Source organism: Rhinolophus sinicus, chromosome 3 (assembly GCF_057876585.1).
Source record: "Rhinolophus sinicus isolate RSI-liver-muscle chromosome 3, RSI-T2T, whole genome shotgun sequence".
NCBI classification, from domain to species: domain Eukaryota; kingdom Metazoa; phylum Chordata; class Mammalia; order Chiroptera; family Rhinolophidae; genus Rhinolophus; species Rhinolophus sinicus.
In genome coordinates this window covers 42,149,480-42,167,887 of record NC_142503.1, presented here as the reverse complement: position 1 = coordinate 42,167,887, position 18,408 = coordinate 42,149,480, and the positions used below count along the sequence as shown (strand labels likewise).

Here is an 18,408-nt window from a genome sequence, read left to right as displayed (position 1 = left end):
GAGTATGATCATCTGAAAGTCATGGCCTGATTACAGAAACGAGAAACAAATTACACTAGGTAATCTACCTGACAAATGCTTACCTTTCCTGGCAGTGTGAGGAGAATACCCTGTACTGCACAGGAGAAATACACTCAACCCATAGTATTTACCCACCTGGAGTAGCAGCAACGCCTAAAATTTCTGTGCAATATTTGGCATATTCACTTGCAGCATCCAACGACGCATCGGTATGGAGAGACTGATCAACTTTGCTCAAAACAATCTGGCGTAAAGTCAGAAGACCTAATAACATAAGAATGTTTGGGCATGTTTTGTAGAAGAGAACTGTGTGTTCTAATATCACAAGATCATAGATTTCAAAACTGATTCCTGTAGTACTTGTTACAAAAATGGGAGCAGCAAGACATCTCATTTAAAATTTAAATGAGATGTAGTTTTCTTCTTGGACGTAATCCCAGGGTTCAGTATTATATTCAGCGGTCTTCCCGTATTAGCAGTTTTGGGGTACAATCATTATTAAAGGAGAACTAGTTCTATAGAAGAAGATGCCTGCAATTCTCTATTAAGTAATTTAAATTTATTTTCCTTTTCTAAAATTACAAGTCATACCTGTGTTGACCAGTCTAGAAGCAACGAGTTTTTCCAGCAGATCATCCATAATCGGTCTTCCATCTTTATAATGTTTGGATAGTCTTCGGAGGGAATCAATGTCCCACACCCAATTTTCAAGCATCTGTGATGGTGCCTCTACAAAGTCAGTTTCCACATTTGTTCCACTAAATCGTGCAAAATCAGTCTAGAAAGTAAGCATAGAGGGCTTTTAAAAAAAACAAGCACACACTGAATGAAAAACAAATATGTGATGAATTGCAATTAAGATTCTCTAAAACTTAAGTCAGAATCAGTCAATGGCTCCTTTGAATGAAGGTAAGAAAACCTCAAACTTAAATGAAAATAAAATACACCTGCCTAGCAGCATGAAAAATACCCCACAAATAAATCGATATTAAAGTAATATTTTATTCTTTGGAATCCTAATCAAACTTGGAGCAATTATCCAGGAATCAAATTGAAAAATAAATCAGCATAAGCTGATTTTTCTACTGGTTTCTAAGCTGATTTATCTCTGCTACTTAACTACTCAAGTTTTAATCAAAATCACTTAGCGTTAAGTTACAATACTACAGACAGATATCCTTTGTGTGTGTGTGATGTTTTGTGTTTTAAACTTTTAATTAAGTGGGTCTAAGATAACCGTATTTGTAGAAAGCCTGAGTTGTACCTGTCAGGTTGGGCAGAAGATGTTACCTTAAAAGGAGAAGCCACTTCAGTGGGAGTTAAGGCTGTATATTAGTTGGCAAGTGGGGTGAGATAAATGTAGCTAAAGGAAAAGAGAAACAAAGAATATACTCATAAGTTTAAGTACCCCTCTGTGAATGACAAAGGGGCGCTCTAAGAAGTCAATGACCGAAAGTAACCTCATGGGGTGATCCGATCATGAATTCCTAACTGGGCAGGTCATGGTGGGTGGGTAGTCATGTGCCAGGCCTTCCCTAACCACATCCCTAGTAAAAGGTTGTCCTTGCCTTAAATGAGCTCTGTCAATTGTTTTTGTGCATCTAGGTTAATATACCTTTGAAATACTTCTTATTTAGACCCCTCAGAAGACCACCAGCAAGAGAACACAGTATCTAATGAACTGTCTTCTAATCCAATCACAGATATTTTCCAGCTTTGCTTTCTCCCACCTTCATGTAATCTTCCTTACTTTTCTAATTAATTTACTTTTCTATTAATTCCAGAAACGAACTGCAGAACTGTCATTTGCTTGAGCATTTGAGATCTTGCTTTCCTGGCATGTCCTTAGCTTGGCTCAAATAAATTCTCACAAAAATTCCTACAGGTTTGGGTATTTCTTTTGTTGACACCTTGTAAAAATAAAAGACTTATTCTGAGGGTCGGGGCTAAGAGTTTAATTTTTTTGGTTTTTTTTTTTTTTTTTTTTTTTAAAGGAAAGTTTAGTAAATTGTTGAGTCAGATATCAGAAAAGCTCTTGAGCAGAAAGATGAGAATTCATTAGAACAGGTTGGTATTTTTTAACGTTCACACCATCCAAAAAACTTCTGTAACATTGCTATTGGCAAAGGAGACCGAGCATTCACCCTGCCAGGTCACCTGTAAAAAGGGGGTGACCAGTCTGCTGTCTTTCCCTGAACCTTTGTCCTATTTCCCTCTTCAGATGCTTTACATCCAAACTTCTCTTCCTAACTTCATCATCCTGGGGGCTCTACAGGCAAGGGAAAGGAAGAAGAAAGGGAACAGATGGGATGCCAAATCAGCAGCAAATAACCATTCTGCTTTTGGCCCGGGGCAGAGACACAGATGTCAACGCCATCTCACATTCTGCCTCCCTCTCTTGATGCAAAAAAATGTTTTGCTTGACTTCCCATTACAATTGTGCTGATTCTAGATATGAGGCACTTCAAATACTGAAGGGCCAGGGGAAACTGAAATTACTAGGCGCTGGACTAGGCCACCTGTCCTTGAGGACATCCCAATACAAAATTCTCACAGGAAAAGAGCAAGTGTTCCAGAAAATGAAACATTTTGCCTCTTTCTGGGATATAATCTTCTAAAATAACTACATCCTACATTTTGATACAACAAACTTATACAATAATCATAACAGGTAACATCTATGGAGAATTTACTGTATCAAGCATTATGCTAGATCCTTTACATGGATCACCTGATTTAAATACCAAAACAATTTATTCAGTAAATACTGTAATCTCTATTTTTGATATAAGGAAATTGAGGCACACCTAGATTAAAGTAGAAGTAGGATTTGAAACCATGTGGTCTGACTCCAGAACCCACAATTTTAACCTCAAATGCTATAATGCCTCTCCATCTTATAGAAAAATGAAAAGAAAAAAAAAGTAAAAGAAAATGTTAAATTACATTGTTACAAAGTGACTAAATACTCTAGGAAGGGATCTAAAGTAGAAAAGTCTTATATCAAATTTGCCTCTATGTGAAGAGTAAAAATGTGGTTTCCGTGTGTTTCTGTAGAAATCTGACTTCCTCTATGTACTGGAAGATTTTTCAAAGTCCAAACATGAGGTTGAGGTGTAAAAACCAGCCTTGGTAACCATCTATCCTAGACTTGGGATTCTGTAATACAAAGTGCATGATTTTCTAAAGATTATTGTTTTAAAATAAGTACTAACAGAAAAAATAAAAGCAAAATCACACCATCAATTACAATATTTTCACAAAAATATAAATTTTGCATACTCTGCTTGTGTATTTTTCAGGCAGTGTTTGCAGATGAGGGGGAAAACCAATCCCAAATAACAAGAAAATGCATATGTGTGTGTGTGTGTGTGTGTGTGTTTGGTGGTGGGGGAGGGAGTGTTTCAGAAGCTAGAAAAAAAACAAACAAATGAATAACTCATGAGTTAAAATTGAATAAAATAAGAATTAACACAGTTATGACACTCAGAGTAGAGAAGAGAAGACTTATGCTATTTAAGTCATCTTGTGGTAGGAGAGAGAGCAGAGCAAGTGAATGAACAAATCAACAATGTCTTCCAAAGAACAAAAGGAAATGTTTGCAAGGAGTAAAAGCTAAAAATAACTCTACTGCTTACTAATTTCCCGAAAGTTAGTCATGCTCTGTTTCTCTGTATGCCCTCTGGGCAATATCATTTAAATACGTTTCAAATGAGTAGGACAAAGAACCTACAAAATTCAAAAGCTAGATTTCCAGCAAACAACTAAATTTTAAAGAGAAAAGAATCCACAGTCAGCCACTGCCTTGTCTACACAGAAACCCTGGGCAAGTCTTAGGACCCAGCAGCCTCTAGGGGCCTGAAAGGCAGAACAGCTTGCCTGTGGCTTATTACTCATTGTGGACTAGCCAGCAAATACCCCTCCCCAGCTTTAAATTGTAGATTCCAAAGAACCCTAAAAAAATACTTGATATAGTTTTCAATCTGAACAATTTCAAGGTATTGAATATAGCAGCTTGTGAGGCATAGTAACTATCGATACTAATATACTTCCCAGATAAAGCACAGTAGTGTAAAATAAACACGAAGTAAATTAACAAGTGATTTTGCAGGTGACACTTCAAAAAGTTTTAGGGCATTTTGCTGCAGGAAATATTTTGACAACAAAAGCTTAGAAAACAATATCAACTTAGATTCCTATTTGGTTAGATGTTCTTGAGAGGAAGAAAGTTGTGTAAAACTATGAGATTTTTCTTCATTATCTTTTTAAACAGGCAATAGGATGCCTAAAATATACTCTGTTATAGATTTTTATAAAAGATGACTCGGTGCTGCAGAGAGTAACTTCTTAATTCATACAACACAGTGAGAGCTGGAGCAAACGTTATATAAACTACAGCTCAGAAACTCATGTGAGCTTTTGTTGTATTTAAAGACCAAAGTCCTATGGGCTTTTTCTAATTAAGAGGCCAGTTGCATTTACTAGTTACAACTAAAGTGTTATTTTCATGATAGCAAATCCCAACTCAAAGAAAAGGCATTTACTGAAATCTGTAAGTGTATTGTGTTTAGGAAAATGAACAGGCCTCAGGAGGACTGACCTTGGCTGTCTGAGGTGAACCCCTATTGATTTCTTTGCAGTCATTCCACATCCTGACCTGTCTAATCTACCCTTAAATCCAGGGATGATGGGAAAGTTTATATAACAAGGCATTAAAAAAAGAAAAGTGCTACTGTCTCCTAGGCTTTGTCATAAATAGAGGGTTAAAGGTCATAGTTTCCACGTCACATATGCCTGGAATTATCACCGGAAGTAATAATAGTAATAGAGAGAACCTGAATAACATACTTAACATTCTTATTAAGTTTCACAACAGTCTTACAGTTCAACAGGTCAGTATCACCACCATCATTCTAAAGACATGTGAAACAACACAGAATCCGCCGGAGTCTTGAATACTGCACCTCCATACACTTACCCTCAAACGGGCTATACCTTCCTGACTACTACTTCTTATATAGAAATCGCTTCTTTTCAGCTGAAAAGAAATAAAAGTCTTATTCAAACTCTAATGCGAAGAAGGTTGGGGAGTATGCATGCCTTATTCACCACTGCATCTCCAAAATCCAGCATCTGCCCAGAAAGTTGTAGATGGTCAACAAATATTTGTGAAGCGAATGAAGCTATGAGGAGAATGCTTCTATAGGAAGACTCAAACTTCAATATTATCATACTTGACCTGACCTCTCAGCCTCCAACTCAGCACCACCTCACTACTTACTCTGTCTTCTTTCAATATTTAATAAATATTTGCAGCATTTTACTTAATAACACTGTTTTTAATTTTTAAATTTTTACATTTCATGTCTTCAAACTAAACTCTAAACATTCAGTATCTTTTTTTGCTTTTGAACCCTATCCTACCATATCTAGGGTAACATGTCAGACGCACTAGATGATCAATAACTCTGTCTTTAAGAAATCAACTAAACATTTCTTTCTCTTTTAAAAATATTTTTCTAATTATTAAAAAAAAGTTAAAAATACTAGTAAACGAAAGAAATAGCTTGTCCCCAAACAGAAATAAACAATGCATAGATCATCATATTGGGTTTGACTTTAGCATTTATTCTACGTACATACGCTGTGCATGTATTATATATAAACAAATAAACACAAATAAATAAAATAAAAATGAGATCCTTAAAGAATTCCCTTCTAACACTGACCCTGGAAACTATAACAGCATACAGGGTTGGAGGTAGAGAGCAGAGGCTCCAAGATTGTGGGTAGATGTTTACTGTATTATCGGGGCTGAAACCGAAGAGGTCAGCTTATACTGAGGGATACGTGGAACTCGCTACACTCACTTACTCCACATAAGCTTGCATGAGCTTGATTTAGATGGAATGCCATTTAAGAAACTTAGAAGAAAAAAATCCATCTACCAAATGCAGGCCACAGGACAGAGTACTAGTGTCTCCAGTGCATGGATTGAGCTAAGAATGGTTATAGACAAGAGTCGTGAAGAGCACAATGGGCAGACTCTGGACAAATCATTGAACCTTTCTAAGCTTCAGTTTTTCCCATTTGGAAATGGGGAAAAATAATAGTATAATAATGGAAACAGATTGGTAAATCTACTTCAGAGGACACTGTAAGGACAAAACTAATGAATGAATGTAAGGCACGGAATGGAGTCCCAGGCATATGGAAAGCGCTCTGTACATCTTGGCTGCTGTTATTTTTAGCCTTGCCAGTTTGCCTGACCAGGTGTGGTTTTGGCTGGTCTGACCAAACCTGTCCTGCTTCCTCCAAGTATCTATTCTTTGATGTTAATGCTGATGATAAACATACCCGCATTTCTCTTCAAAGCTCCCACCAACCCAATACAGCAGGTCCTCAAATAACGCCATTATTTTGTTCAGCATGGTTTTGTTATAACATTGATAAGATGCCATAGGAACTTAACTCTTGTTTATATCAGTTAGCCTTGGTAAAATTGGTTTCATTATATATCATTTCTCTTAAAGTCGCAGAAGCTGTGGAAGATGTTAAGTGAGGACTTACTTTACTCTAAACTGTTTATTCTGCTCAAGCTTCAGGAATCACCTTCTAAGTAGGCAGCAATCATTAAAACAAAAGAAAAACAAACACAAACCTGATGGTTTCCAATCATCTTCCACAGACCTTCACCCAAATCCCCTGAAGGTAGGCAGCATTTGTGAATTTTCTTAAATGACAGTACTTTGCCTTATGGCAATGTGTTCCTCTCTTAAATTATGACTTGTGTGCTACTTATTGATCCCTGGAGGGTTGAATTACACATAAGCACAGTTACAAGAATACTTCAAATATGTATGGCACTTTATGCTTTCCCAAGTACCTTTTCACACACTATTTAGTCTCACCAGCAGCCCAGAGAAGTAGGTATGAGAACTGTTGTTATCCTCATTTTATGAATAAGAAAAATGAGATGGTTCAAGGAGGTCGAATAACTTGCCACAGGTCACACAGCCAGACCCACCAATACACGAATGATTTTTAATCTAGTTCTCTTGTCATCACACCAGGGTGCCTTCCTGACTGCTCTGGGATATATTTATTTATAACAGGATCTAACTCAACATATTTATAGCAGACACGATGCTCTATTAGTCTTTTGACAAAATTAACAGATTATTTGAAATCACATAATTTGAAGTTTTTCTGTCCTCCATCTCTTTCATTGATTTTATTTTTTTTTACAGCCCTTTCATTTTTAATTACTAAGGCTTTATGGTGATGCTAACGTGTTGCTTTAAAATAATCTCTAACAGTCCAAAACTGATTACGGCTCTGCAGGCACAATCCAACACAGGCATCACAATGGAGGCTGTTAACTAACAAGACTCTTTCTTTTCTACCCAAGTTCAAAAGGCCAGTGATGACTGAGAGGCGAAACCACAATAAAGCCACGGAACAGGAACAGCCACTAGAGATACGACATGTTGATGGCTATCTTCAAAATTACCTTCCCTGTAGTGCACACACGAGAACATGAATGAAACGCCTCCTGAGAGACATGGCAGGCATACTGAACTAGCGCATCTATATGTGTGAAATCTGGATGTTCCTGCCGACACATTTAAACACCACTGTGACAAGCTCCAATGAGCTTTTCTGGTTATCACAGTTGCAAGCTGCCCCAGTGGAGAATTCAAACCCTGAGCTGCGATATATGGAAGCCATCTACTAAATACGCATATGTATGGCAACTTTTTCACTCGCTATGTATTTCCTAGGTGAGTCACAAGTATTACTGAACATGGATGCTATTAAACTCCTTACTCACTACTATCCAGTTTCGGTCAGTAAACAAGGTTTTGAAATTATTATAAAGCTGCAAATATATAGATCTATGCCTATTTTAAGACAAAAGTAGTGACCACTGGTTCCAGGTATGATTACCTTTAGTTCTTAAAATGTTACAGGACATTTGAAAAAATTAACAGACAAATAAGAGATTTTTCAAAGATCACCTTGTGCAGAGATGACCAAGCAAGGGATGGTACTAACACACTGTTCATCTGTGTGATACATGTGTGTTCATGAATGAGGCAAACTCTAAGACTTGAATATAGTCTACTTTGTCAAGACACCAAACTAATGAGTGAAATATATATGTATTTATTTATAATAGAGTCATGAGTAAAACAGTTCTAAAATGACATAGTACAAAGATAGTATTTTCCAGTACCAAGGTGGCTATCACAAAGGATCAAAGGTAATATACAAAATAATGAGAATAACACAGAGTCATGGAGAACTGTACTATGAACATATGATAAGTATATGCTATTAAGGTTATACAAGGACTGTGTCTGAAAACAAGAACACGTATCAAGAGTACTGAAAACCTTATTTGAGGATCACTGTTACTAAATGTGATTAAGATACCAAATTATGTCCTCGTGACATCATTAGCTGATAATCAATACCCAAATACGGGGAAAACTGCTATAACCCAGGAGTTAACTTGGAATTCATTACGGTCTCAGCTTCAAGGGCTCTGTGAATCCTCTGGAATTCCATGTAAATCTGCCTGTACGAGTGTATGTACATTTTTCTGGAAGAGGTAGTCACAGTTTAAATCAGATTTTCATAGGGTCCTTAGATCCCAAAAAGTTAAGTCCACGTTCTAAAAGGAGGCCATTATTTATCTATGTATAAATTCATTACTAGATCTTGGATAATCTAAGAAATATCCCATAAGTCTGAAATTAAGAAAATTATTTGACTTTCATTCATAAAAATATTTTAGAAAAATATAAACTAGGTTTATCTTAATTAAGAAAACGTCAACCATAGCAAGGATACTGATGGAAAATAAGTATTTCAGGAACCCTATTGCTGTGAGAATGAAAATTATCTAAGAAAGAAAATTTAGGTTATCCTGAAAGATTTCTTTTCCTTGGATTAAAGAGAGGGTAGAAACGGTTACATCAGTATATCAGGACTTAATTATCTGAACAGATTCATATCCAATTCCTGTTTTTTAAAATAACACATGGAAGCTCCATGATGTAAAGATAAAATGTTTAAAGAACTAACAGGCTTTTTTTTTAACAAAGGTGATAGTAGTATTTTGGAAATGAGTGGGGACATTTTTGGCTATTACAATGATTAGAAGCTACTCTGGGGGCTAGGGATGCTGGATGTCCAGGACTGAACTGCACATGTTAGGACAACAAAAACTGTCCCATATTCTGCATGTCATTCATATGTCCTGCTAGACATTCAAATAAATGAAAAGCCTATAATTAAGAGAACCTCGAAACTAACTCCATTGCACATATTTTTGCAAAAATACTTTTTACACACTTTTAATTTTCAAGTCACTAACTGCTGGGATCAACTCTGTAAATCAACGTAAGATTACTTTTTTATTTGGAAGTTTCCCAAGAGGTGTTCACGGTTTTGGAAAATCATGTCACCACTGGTGCTTTTGAGTGAATGTTTGTGTCCCTTCCCCCCCACCCCCATAATTCATATGTTGAAATCTAACCCTCAGTGTGATGGTAGGAGGTGAGGCTTTTGGGAGGTGATTAGGTCTTGAAGGTGGGGCCCTCACGAATGGGATTAGTGCCCTTACAAAAGGGGTCCCATGGAGAGCCCTCATTTATTCTACCATGTGAAGAACACAGTAGGAAGGCACCATCTCTGAACCATAAAGCAGGTCCTCACCAGATGCCAAATCTGCTAGCACCTTGATCTTGGACTTTCAATCTCCAGAACTGTGAGAAATGTCTGTTATTTATCAGCCACCCAGTCTATGGTATTCTGTTTTAGCAACATGAACTAAGAAAATGGCAATGCCATTCTTGGACTTGGGTAAGAACACAAAGCACTTACATTAGTCTGTAGTGTTTTGCTGCTGGATCCAGGACAATTCACATACGGTACAAATCCGTGAGCACTTCATTATGTGTTACTACACAGTCTTGCCAAAGCATTACCATTTGAAAACCGTAAAAAATTTCTTTCTTTTATGTTCAGTGAGGACATTACATCAATTTAAAAAGAAATTCTCTAGAGAAAGGCTGTTAGGGAAAAACTAGCAAAATACAAATAAAGTGTAGCGTTTAGTTTGCCGTACTGTACCAATTTTGGCTACTTGCTTGTGACAAATGTACTACAGTAAGATGCTAACAGTCGGGGAAGAGGGATAAGAGGTACATGGGCAATTTTTGCACTACTTTGTAACTTTCCTGTAAACCTAAGATTATGCTAATACAAAGTTATTTTTTAAAAGTTTAGTTTTAGAGATGCACAGAGATTTCAGATCTGGAAAACTTTCCCTACATTTATCAGTTTTTTAATAAATGTTAGGTTGAACTACAGAGCTAGATGTTTTCATATGTCAATAACAATTAAATTTTAGCAACTTCATATGGTTTATCCTAGAATAGTTTGGGTCTATTTTACTAGACTGTGTTTCAAAGTTGAGAATAAATGTACTTTTCATTTTCAGAAATAAAGAAAAATCTGTTGCAATCCAGTACACGCACATACATGCACACACTCACCCACCCTCTCCCTGGCAAATTTTCTCCATGGTTATATTACCTATGATTTTAATTTGAGGCTAGTAAAGAAAGGTATTATAAAATATTTATTATTAAAAAAGAAGTAAGGAGTCTGAGGTAGTTGAAAATCATTCAACTAAAAGCATTAACAAGCAGAAGAGAGAGATTACAGCACAGTTTATCTGTGAAGCTTATACCAAATTCCCATGGAAAAGAAGTAAAAGAAAAAAAGCAGAGTATTTGTAACCCTTCCTTAATGATAGTCTGCTTCCTTTTCCATAGGGTGGTATTTAACGAAGCTCTTTCATCAGTGGATTAACCTCTAAGTAAAAAAATATGTTGTGAAAGAGGACACAAGAAAAGTTTTGTGCTTTTGCAGAAGGCTTATGAAATTTCTGAAACTTTCAGTTTCTGAAAAAACATGTTAAGAAGAGAAACCTGACCACAGTGGGGGGAAAAATCTGGAAAAGCAATTGGCAGGTTTACCACCCCAAATCACTCACCTGTGCACAAATCTGATGCATGACATGACCAAATTCATGGAAGTAAGTCCTCACCTCATCGTGCCTCAGGAGAGAGGGACGATCTGCTAGAGGCTGTGAGAAGTTCACCACAAGGGCGGCCACAGACATCATGCGGCTCCCGTCCGGGAGGAGGCAGCCAGGCTGGAGGCCAAAGCAGGCTGCATGGTTGTATTTCCCTTCCCTAGGAACCAGAAGCAGAGTTCGTGAGATGTGAACATCCTTCCGCAGCAACAACATTGCCCGGGTCTCTCAATCATTAGGTCCTATTTGCTACATGTTTGATAAAAGATGCTTTGAAACATTTAATTCCCCTTTTAGAACCTAGGTCAACATTTTGTTCAAATGGAAAAACTAAAGCAAATATCCGACTATCACTTCACATGAGTTACATCTCCAAAGTTTCTTTTGTTGAAAAATTTTAATGTCGGGATTAAGAATATAGGCCACACTTTGTACACAGCTGCACGCCCAACTTATTTTAATGAGTTCCTGGTTTTCTTCTTCAAAGGTGGTATCACTGAACACTAACTAGTGTTGAAGCAAATCTGAGATGAAAGATACAATTTGAGTCACCAGGTAGTTATTCCTTAAAAACAGAATTGATGAAAACTAAATTCTGTATAATAAGGTTGTTCCTTTTATTCAAGAAGGAAGGAATCAATATTCACAATTAAATGAGCTCCTCTGATAAACTACACAAGCCTTTTGGAAACAGAATGCTTTTAGTTAGCCTGGGAAAAGCATAAATTATACTATAAAGTTGTCTACTTTGGACAATGTGGTATCAGTGATGGTCTCTCCAAAAGCTATGGGCCATTAGACTTTATTTAGGAGTAGGCTCCCTTCTTTTTTTTTTTTGCTAGGAGTCTCTAACAGTACTTCCACGTTTGAGGTGGATTTTTTAGTTTGGTTTGTATATATATTTCTGTCGTATCTTTCTTGGTGACTCTTATTACTCTTGGGTCTTTTCCTGCTGATGCTATTCAAGTTAAAAAACAAACAAACAAACAAACATACAAAAAAAAAAATCCCTAGTCTTTTTCCAGGTATCTATTATGATGTATAAAGCTAGAAAGGGCATTGCTCCTATCCTTACAACAATAACACGCTGGACAATCCGCAAATCACAACTTGTCCTGAAGGCATCTGAAAGCAGAAGTTGAAGGGCAATCAATTAATCTATAGTCTAAGACAAGTATCTCCAAGGAGGGAGAGGAAAGAAGAAAGCAAGTATTTTTTAAAAATGACTTTATTTACCTGAGGCAGATACTGCAGACACTACTAAGAAAAACTTTTAACAAACTGCTAAAGGCTCATGGTGGACCAGCAAAAATCAGGAACCGCCAGAAGCTGTAGATAGGGAAATTCTGCATCCTTTTACAAGGTCCTCTCTGAGATCTCACTGGATGAGGCAAAAAGACTGGGAGAAGGATGAGAGCCCTCAGGAAGCATCAGTCCTGACCAGGCCTGGGAGAAGGGGCAGCTGCTGTCCTAAAGACATAAAGCATTGCCTAGGCCCTTTCACCTTCTCTTCCAGGGAACAAAAGCCTTAAACTTCTGGACGAAGGACAACAAACTCTGTTGCCTTTAAGAGCACTGGTGAAGATCTGCTACCACTGGGCGAAGGAAACAGAAAAAACCCACTACACCTGAAGGGAGAGCAAAAATACACTGTAGGCCCAGACCTACCTCTAAGGGTCGGGTAGGATCACTGAGTCCTAAGACCCAAACCTTACCTAAGAGTGACGCTTCATCAGCGCAACGAGAATGCCCTCTTCCAAACCAGAGCAGTGAGCATCTAGTAACAAATAATCGTCTACTGCTGAGAGAGGAGCAAGAGCATGAAAAGAGACCTGCTCTGAAGCACAGCACAAAGGAAAGACCTAAAACTGATGGTGGAACAAACACTGAGAAAAACTCAGGCAAACCAGCTTCCATCCGAAACACGAGCTATAGGAATGTGAAGCTTTAGGTGCATTGAAGTTAATCACAGCAACAACAAATCTCAAACCCAACTCAACTACTAAATAGATTGAATCAAACACACATCAAAGGCTTAGAAGAAGTAATTATGTGTCCATTTTCAGGTTTTAAAACTATTTACCTCAGTCTTTACTGTCTTATATAAGACATCTGGCTTCCAAAAAAAAAAAATAAATAAATTGTGAGGCACACAGAGATGTCAAGAGGCAAAAAAAAAACACAAGAAAACAGACTCAGACACGACAAAGATGCTGGAGCTGTCAGGCAAAGGATTTCAAATACTTAAAATTGTTCATTGTTAAAGGTTCTAGAGGATGTCACCTCTCACAACTCATTTTCAAAATCATACTGGAAGTTCTAGCTAATAACACAAGAAAATAAAATAAAAGGCATACAGATTGGGAAGGAAGAAGTGAAACTGTTCTTGTTTGCAGATGACATGACTGTCTGTAGAAAATCCAGAAGAATCAACAAAAATTCTTGAAACTGATAAGTGACTACAGCAATGCTGCAGGATGCCTGGTTAACATACAAAAGTCAATCACTTTCCTATATACTGGCAATGAACAAGTGGAATTGGAAATTAAGAACACATTACCATTTACACTAGCACCCCCCAAAATGAAACATTTACAGATATAAATCTAACGAAATATGTACAAGATCTATGTGAGGAAAACTACAAAACTCTGATGAATGACATCAACGAATAAATGCATATTTCACGTTCATGGAGAGGAAGATTCAATATTAGCAACATGTCAGTTCTTCCCAACTTCATCTGTAAATTCAATGCGGTCCCAATCAAAATCCCAGCATGTTATTTTGTAGATAGGGACAAATTGAGTCCAAAGTTTCTCAGGAGAAGCAAAAGACTCAAAACAGACAACTCAATATTGAAGGAAAAGAACAAAATCAGAGAGAACTGACACTCCCAGACTTGGACACTAACTATAAAGCTACAGTAATCAAGACAGTGTGGTGTTGGCAAAAGACGAGACAATAGATCAACAGAGCGGAATAGAGATCCCAGAAACAGATCCACATAGTCCACTGCTCTTTTACAGAGGAGCAAAGGCCATACAAAGAAACACAGATAGTTTTTTAAACAAATGGTGCTGGAACAACTAGATATCTGCATGCAAAAAAAAAAAAAAAAAAAAATTAAAAAATGTGTCTAGACACAGACTTTTTATATCCTTCACAAAAATTAACTCAAATGACCTATATGTAAAATACAATACTATAAAATTTCATATATATGTACATATACGTGTGTGTGTGTGTGTGTGAGCAAATCTAAATGACTTTCTAAATCTAAATGGTTTTGTGATGATTTTTTAGATGCTACACTGAAGGGACGATCCATGAAGGACTCAAAAGCTGAACTTAATTAAAATGAAAAATTTCTGCTCTGAGACAGATACCATCAAGAAAGAGAAGACAAGCCACAGACTGGGAGAAAATATTTGCAAAAGATGTATCAGATAAATAAAATAACTCTTACAACTCCACAATAAGAAAACAACTCAATTGAAAAAAATAAGTATATGAAAAGATGTTCAAATATCATCAGGACCATGCAAATTAAAATACAATGTGATACCACTCCATACTTATACAACACCGACAACACCAAATACTGGTGAGGATGTGGAGGAACAGGAACTTTCATCCACTGCTGGTAGGAATGTAAAATGGTACAGCCACTCTGGAAGATAGTTTGGCGGTTTCTTACAACATTAAACATACTCTCACCGTATGAACCAACAACTGTGCTCCTTGGTATTTACCCAGAGGAGTTGGAAATTTATGTCCAAACAACAATCTGCACACAGATGTTTACAGCAGTTTTATTCATAGTTGCGAAAACTTGGAAGTAATCAAGATGCCCTATAGTAGATGAATAGAATAAACTGTGGTACATCCAGGAAATGGAATTTATTCAGTGCTAAAAAGAAACCAGCTATCAAAGCCATAAAAAGACACGGAGGAACCTTACCTGCATATTACTAAGTGAAAGAGGCCAATCTGAAAAGTCTAGATACTGTATGATTGCAACTATCTGACTTTCCAGAAAAGGTGAAACCATGGACAAAGTAAAAAGATCAGTAGTTTCCAGGGATTGGGGGTGGGGGTGGGGTGGGGAGAGAGGGAGGTAGACCACAGATGATTTTTAGGGCAGTGAAACTACTCTGCATGATACTATAATGCTAGATACGTATCATTATAATTTGTCCAAACTCACAGAATGTACAACATCAAGAATGAACCGTATGTAAACCATGACCTTTTGGTAATAATACTGTATCAATGTAGGTTATCAATTGTAACAAATGTACCACTTTGGTAGGGGATGTTGATAATAGGGGAAGCTATGCATGTGTGGGTCCGGGATATATGGGAAATCTCTATACTTTATGCTCAATTTTGCTGTGAACCTAAAACTACTCTAAGAAATAAAATCTATTTTAAACAAACAAACAAAGAAACAAACAAACAAACCAGAACCATGCCAAGGCTGAGCTAGGAGAAAGCAGGGACGTTGAAAGGGAAGGCAGACAGAGGAAAGGCAGAGGAGAGGATATGTACCCCGACACCATACTCTCAATTTGATAAAAATTTCAGGCAGCCCAACCTTGGGTTGTTCAATGGGCCCATCAGTGTTTCTGGAATGATTTCATGGAGTTAGCTGGAAATGTGTAAACAAGTAAACAGATCTACAAATCTTATTTTTAACCTAGGAAAACTAAAGTAATCTGGGAGGCGTTTAACCTGTTACATTTTATACCTCTTGGTATATTATGAAAGGCAACAAAATTATTCTTGATTTGAGAGTAATATGGGTGCTACTGTGTTGGAGAAACAACAGCTGCATTTTCTTCCAAAAATATTTGGAGAATTAAAAAAAAAAAAATCTAAGAATCGCTTAAAATCTAAGACTTCCTACCAATTAAAAAAAAAAAATCAGTGACATTGAGGGGTTTTTACCTTTCTTTAAAAAAAATAAACTTGATTTATTTAACTTCAAAGGATTCCTTATTCTGAGATTATGCTTTTTTACATTTTTAAAAATAAAATGCTGGTGATTTTAAAGAATGTCCTTAGCTGGCATCTTATGTTGGAACCCTCAGAGTGTTTTTGTTTTGTTTGAGAATCTTAGTATTTGATTAGTGAAAATTGAAATGTGATATAAAAAATGGTCTGTTCCTGAATCTAGTCCATGTATTCTTTTTTTGAGTTAGACAAAAACAAACAAACAAACAAACAAACAAACAAACCCCCAAAACCCAACTTAATCCTTTAGGAAGCAAGCATGTAAGGTGACAGGAAGTGAATATTAAGTAGGTCACTTGTCATCACTCTCACAAAAGATCGTCCTCTGGTCCCCATACCAGACTGCTGGTAGCAACGGCCAGATCTCAAAGAAACCAATTATCTCTTGGCAGAGAGATAGCAGGATGGGGTGGCAAGAACTATCTTTGACAAGGGAAGAGAATATGGAGACAGTTATAAGAAGCTCCAATGTTGAAGGATTAACCCCTGAAAAAGTTCTTGGCTTAAAACTGTATGCTGACACTTTTCAATTAAAAATAGACCTACCTATCTACATTTGACATGGGTTTATTTTTAGCTCATCTCAGAAGTGCAAGAAAGTCCATAGAGCATTGGGATAAGATATCTCTGCCCACTGTCTGAACAACAGTTTTCTAGCCTTTTTGCAATCAGCTACCTGATGTCACCCAAAGTCTGAATTTCAAACTTGTTATTGCTACTGAACTAGATAAATACCGTAATATCCTTTGGCATATTTATAGTAAAATGGATTAGTAACTGTAACACACTGGCTTTGTTTTAGAAAGCAGGCTAGAGAGAAAGTGATCCTTTTCTGTCTGATGAAACACTGTAGAGTCCCAAGTTACCACATGCTACAGATATAATAATATTTTTAATTCTTACCATTAACTGAATACCTAGCCTGGTAATTTGCATATATAGTTTAACGCACAAAACAATCCTGCAAAGGGATAATCAGTCCCATATTACAGATGAGAAAACAGAGTCTCAAAGAGGTTATGTCACTCAAACATTCCAATTCAAGTTTGACTGACTACAAAGATTTTGCTGTTCCTACTATATAAGACTCAGGGGTAGTGGCTATAGATTTCAGAATACTGGCAGACACATCACCTGAACAACAAACATTCTGGGGGTCAATTTTAAATGAAGTAAATGCAGTACACGAACTAGATGCTGCTGCTGCTGCTGCTGCTGCTGCTGCTGCTAGTAGCTGCTAACATGAAGCACTTGCCATATGCTGGGTAGTCTCTGATTAATGCTTTGCACGTAATTAGCCATTTATCCTTACAACAACCCTACAAAGCAGGTAGGATTAGCATTCCCATTTTATAGGCCTGTAAAGAAACTGAGGCACAGAAACATGAAGAACCTGCCTAGTAAGTGATGGAGCCAGACATTCTGGCTTCAGAGTCCACATCTTTAATATCTTTACTAAGCACCAGGGAAGAGAACGATGGAAGACAAGAGCTTTAGTCTGGGTAGGAGTCAAATCCCTAAAGTCCCTTCAAACAATGTGATCGTCAGTACCTTGGATAGAGGTCCAAGTAGAACTGTCCCAAAACTTCTCCCGTGGCTTTGTCCTTCACGGTGTAAAGTGTAACACTTTTATTCCACACATGAGCATCTGTCACTTGCTCAAATGCAAGTCCCAACAACTCCTGGTAGATGTTCAGCAAGCCTTGGGTGACCGCTTCGATTGGGAAGTATTCCTTGAGGATGTCTTGGTCTATGGAGAACTTGAGTTCTTCTGTCTGAGTCATATAGTAATGCAGATCCCAGGCATTGATTTTCCCATCATATTCAAAACCCCTCTCTTCACATTCCTTTTTCTTCAAATTCAAAATGAACTCTCGTTCTGCCTCACCCAAGGGTTTTAATTTCTGGCTTAAATCATCTGTAAGGGAAGTGTGAAAAATCTCAATGATCTATTGCTCTTGGGGGCAAGCATGTTCCCACATACCACTCGTGTGTGGCATGGTGCTTTCTTCTTTGCAGTACTTGATACAGATAAACTGAAAGCGAGGCAGAGAAGCAGGGAGGGAGGGATAGAGGGGGGAAGGGAAAGCAGACTCCATTGTGACAGCACTGCTGTTCTCTTCAAGATAATCTATTTTATGGCTCCTCGCTCCTTTTCCTTTTAGCACCACCCAAACCAGGCCACTTCCTCACAGCATCAACAAAGCTGAAGTTTATCTCAGAGAACTCTGACTCAAGAGTGTTATCAATTCAGG

General features: G+C 37.3%; 1 protein-coding gene across 7 annotated transcripts in view; it reads right to left on the bottom strand.

The window, feature by feature from the left end:
- The window catches only part of NLN (neurolysin), a 90,307-nt gene that overhangs the window by 11,994 nt on the left and 59,905 nt on the right, over window positions 1-18,408 (bottom strand). For 5 of the 7 annotated variants that reach the window (XM_074328892.2, XM_019743911.3, XM_019743902.3 and 2 more), the window contains 4 exons: window positions 17,705-18,071; window positions 11,093-11,294; window positions 613-799; window positions 157-285 (listed from right to left, as the gene is read on the bottom strand). In XM_074328892.2, coding sequence (XP_074184993.2) covers window positions 157-285; window positions 613-799; window positions 11,093-11,294; window positions 17,705-18,071 — 885 coding nt within the window. The remainder of the gene's footprint in view (window positions 1-156; window positions 286-612; window positions 800-11,092; window positions 11,295-17,704; window positions 18,072-18,408) is intronic. The other 2 variants (XM_074328894.2, XM_074328889.2) reach the window with 1 other exon arrangement.